The sequence below is a fragment of the Hakea prostrata genome, chromosome 5, assembly GCF_041222555.1.
Source record: "Hakea prostrata isolate BN-2017 chromosome 5, UWA_Hpros_2, whole genome shotgun sequence".
Classification (NCBI taxonomy): domain Eukaryota; kingdom Viridiplantae; phylum Streptophyta; class Magnoliopsida; order Proteales; family Proteaceae; genus Hakea; species Hakea prostrata.
Window position 1 is genome coordinate 33,253,308 of NC_142604.1, and position 3,740 is coordinate 33,257,047.

Sequence of the window (3,740 nt, forward strand, 5' to 3'; positions counted from 1 at the left end):
TTCTCTTCCTGTTCTGACAACTGGTGTTAATTCTCGAACTGATCTTCTCCATCTCATCAAAAAATATTTGTTCGGGATGCACATGAGTTGGTGAAAATTGAGCACCCTTAAGATATGGACACAAAGGATCCCAACAGTCTCAAATTTCTTACAACTACATGTTAGGCTTTCTTCTATTGTATTACGCAATACTGTGTATGCCTTACCTGAATAGGAACCAGTCACATCTGCCTTCAAAATCACATATTCAACAAAATTACTTGACACATTCTGGCTGTTGATACCATGATTATCCACCAATTCAAACTCGATCAAAATTTTTTTGAATATAGTTGGAGTATATAACTGGTAAGCTTGAATCAACATAGGTTTAAACCTATGTGCACCTCCAAGAACCTCATTTCGTGCATCAAATTCTTTTTTCATTTCATTTGCACGTTTTGCCTCCACAACATCGTTGAAATGTCTCATAAACCTTACAAGATCTAGTTTGCGTCCAAGACATTATTTCAAATCAGCATTCAAACTTTCAGCCAACTGTGTGCTCCTCACACCTAGTGTGAAACAGTCCTTCATGTAACAACAAGCCCATTTATTCCTTATTTCATATGTTCTATCTAGCCAAGCAGTGTTTACAACCCCATGATTTTCTCTTAAATTCCTCCATGCAAATTCAAATTCCTCAACTTCTGTATAATTGTAGATGCATTTGTACAAAATTCTGGAGAATTGTGACTTCTCACTCATCAAATATCCATGGTGTTTCTTTGCATTTTGCCAGAGATGCCAAGTGCACAATGCATGGACTGTATTGGGTGCAACCTCAGTTAGTGCCCTTGACATTGCAGCGTCCTGGTCAGTGAAAATTGTCTTTGGCTTCTTGTCACCATTAACTCCAAAGAAAGTTTGAAATAACCATTGAAATGACTCAGTTGTCTCATCATAAAGCAAGGCAGCTCCAAAGATAACCATAGTCCTATGATGATTAAATCCCACAAACACAGCCAACGGTCTATTTTCTTTGTTTGTACAGAAAGTCGTATCAAACACAACTACATCACCAAAAAGTTGATAATCACATTGCATCTGTGGATCAGCCCAAAATACATTTGTCAACTTATCCTCATTGTCCATCCGTACGATAATACACAAATGCAGGGGTTTAAATTTCGTTGATTGTCTAGATATAACATCAAGCTCCCGGCATCCCCAAATGCCAAATCACGTTGCCGTTTGCTATTCAAAAAATTTTGCAAGTCTTTCTTTGTGAAACCTAGATTTTCATTGCCCCCTGCTTGCAAACCCATCAAATTATATGTCAATCTGATCCCCAATCCAGTTCTGTCTGCCATTTCTATTTTTGTGGCTTGGGTAGTTGATATTGCACGTTGGGAGCGCAACAAATGTGCAACTTCTTCAATCCGAAGAGCATGGTTGTGTTCCTCACAAAATTTATCTACTAGTAATCGTCCATCATTATCTCTTTTGACAATCAACCTTGCTAAACAACCAGTTCTAGTCTCAGGACGTTGTCCTTTGACTTCTACTTGTTTCTCTCTTTGATGTCCTTCTTTACTACACACGTAACACCGTTGCACGATGATAGTCTTATCTATAGTGCACCTGTGCAAATAATTTTTCCTAACGCTGAACCCAATCATACGCGCATACTTGTTATAACAGTCATATACTTGTTCAAAAGATGTAAATTCCATGCCTATTCGAGGTGTCACATCAGCATCCATGTCCACCAATGTTGACAGTTCACTATAAAGACACATTTACAAAACTTAGTTATGAAAAACAGTTAACATTATTCAAATTCAAAGATGAAGCCAACAAACATTATGAGATGTCAAAAATTTAACACCAACTTCCCATCGCATCGAACTCATTTGTAATCAAATCGATGAGATAAGTTGGAACCTGGCATCCGATCACACATTGATCTAGCAGTATATAGGCCTGAACATTTTGACAGCCGTGTCTTACAAGAACTGAAACAAGTTGTCACATTCTATTGAATAAGCCTTTTCTGTTCCAATATAATCTCTCAGTTCTGGGTTTTTTATAAGACTCATACCAAATACGTGTTTCAAATGATCTCCTTCTTGCTTTCTATAACAAATCAAAATCTAATGTTGATCTTGTTCTTGTCAAATGTGAAGTATAGTCGCTCATGTTTACAACATGAATGCAGCAGAGTTATAAACATTTGATTCAAAACAATTTACAAAAAAAAATATAGAAGAAAAAAAAATTCCAAACCTTAAACACAAACAACCGAAAGAGGGAACAGCCTCGGAAAACATAGTCTGACGAACTGATACACACATATATCAACTGAACTTAATTACATATATAAAAAAAGAAACGTTTTCACAATGCAGATACTCGTTAGAGGAAAAAGCAGGAAAAAATAGGGATCGGACTCACCAAATGCACCACTTGAATGGAGATCAGCTGAAGGACCTTAGTTGCACTATTGCGCTGCTTCAAATGTTGAGGGCAAATGGAATATTTAGATTCGGCTGTACAGGGGTACTTGAAGAATAGTAAGGGAGAAACGTCGGAGGCGAAAATTTATCACAGACTTATTTGCGTCGAAGTTTCATCCAAATCGAGAGTGACAATGAGAAACCGAGAGAGGTTCAACGAACTGTTTTGCGTCAACGAAGCACAAATAGACTCAGCTAACCAAAAACCTAGAGATTTAATCGATTCAAGAGACAAAGAGAAATCAGAGCTTGAATAGGGACAGAGAACGAAAAAGTTTGAGGTTTCGCGCCTTTTTGGGTTCGCGCCTTTTTGTTCCATTATGTATTTCTTCATTACGAGTCTGGCTCAAGTGGTCCCAGTGGTGAATTTTTTTTCTTCATATTTTTCGAATAATTGTTTTTCACCGTGGGCCCCACGGATGTTTGTGGTCAGGAAGCGTCGGGGGAGCACTTTGTGCACCCCGTCGGGGTCGCTGATCCGTACTCTTCCGAGGCCTGGTCATGCTTTTCGTAGCTGACCAGGCATCATCCGTTCCGCGTGGGTGGTCCCGACATTCCATGTGTCAGGCTGAAGTAGCCAGGCTTCCGATGCCTAATAATGCTTTCCGAATGTGATTAGCAAAAGTTATTATGCCGATTGAAGATTATAAATTTGCGGATAAGCTAGTCAGCCAATTACTAAATGACAAAAGCTTTGATCAAAGAAACAAGAAGACAATCTTATAAAAGATACAAAATTCAATGTTCATTTTCTCAAAATAAGGAGATAGATTGACCAATACATCAGAAAAAGAGTGACTTAAACAAAAAATAAGAGTTCCTTAAAGTATTCTTTCCAAAACATGATTGACATCAGATATGTGGGTCAGCAGGAGAGTCGTCATCCTTGGTTGAACTTGACGTGTCTCCATCTTCAGAATCATTATCTTCATATTCTTCTTCACTTTCTTCATTATCCCCTTCAGATTCATCAAAGTCAGGATATTTGAGATTTCTAAGGTCAAAGAACTTCCGGGAGGGGAGAATCCCCGAAGGAAGCATCTTGAAGTCAACAGCTGGACAAATTTTATGAATTTCAGAGAAGATCTGATCGGAACAAACCTTTGTTCTTACCTAACTTCACAGGTTTGGAATCACGCTTTTGTTCTTCTGAAGCAACCTTTCGGAGTTCATAAATGTTAGGGATTTGATAAACATCAGTCCCTGTAAAAGAAACAGTTGTGAATAACTGCAACAAAATTT

At 38.1% G+C, this 3,740-nt stretch overlaps 1 protein-coding gene across 1 annotated transcript; it reads right to left on the reverse strand.

Annotated features, from left to right (window-relative positions):
- Positions 1-1,112: 1,112 nt before the first annotated feature.
- On the reverse strand, positions 1,113-1,781 carry LOC149015843 (protein FAR1-RELATED SEQUENCE 5-like). The gene has a single exon (XM_089156608.1). The coding sequence runs from the start codon at positions 1,779-1,781 to the stop codon at positions 1,113-1,115; it is 669 nt and encodes a 222-aa protein (XP_089012734.1).
- Between the last annotated feature and the right edge of the window lie 1,959 nt (positions 1,782-3,740).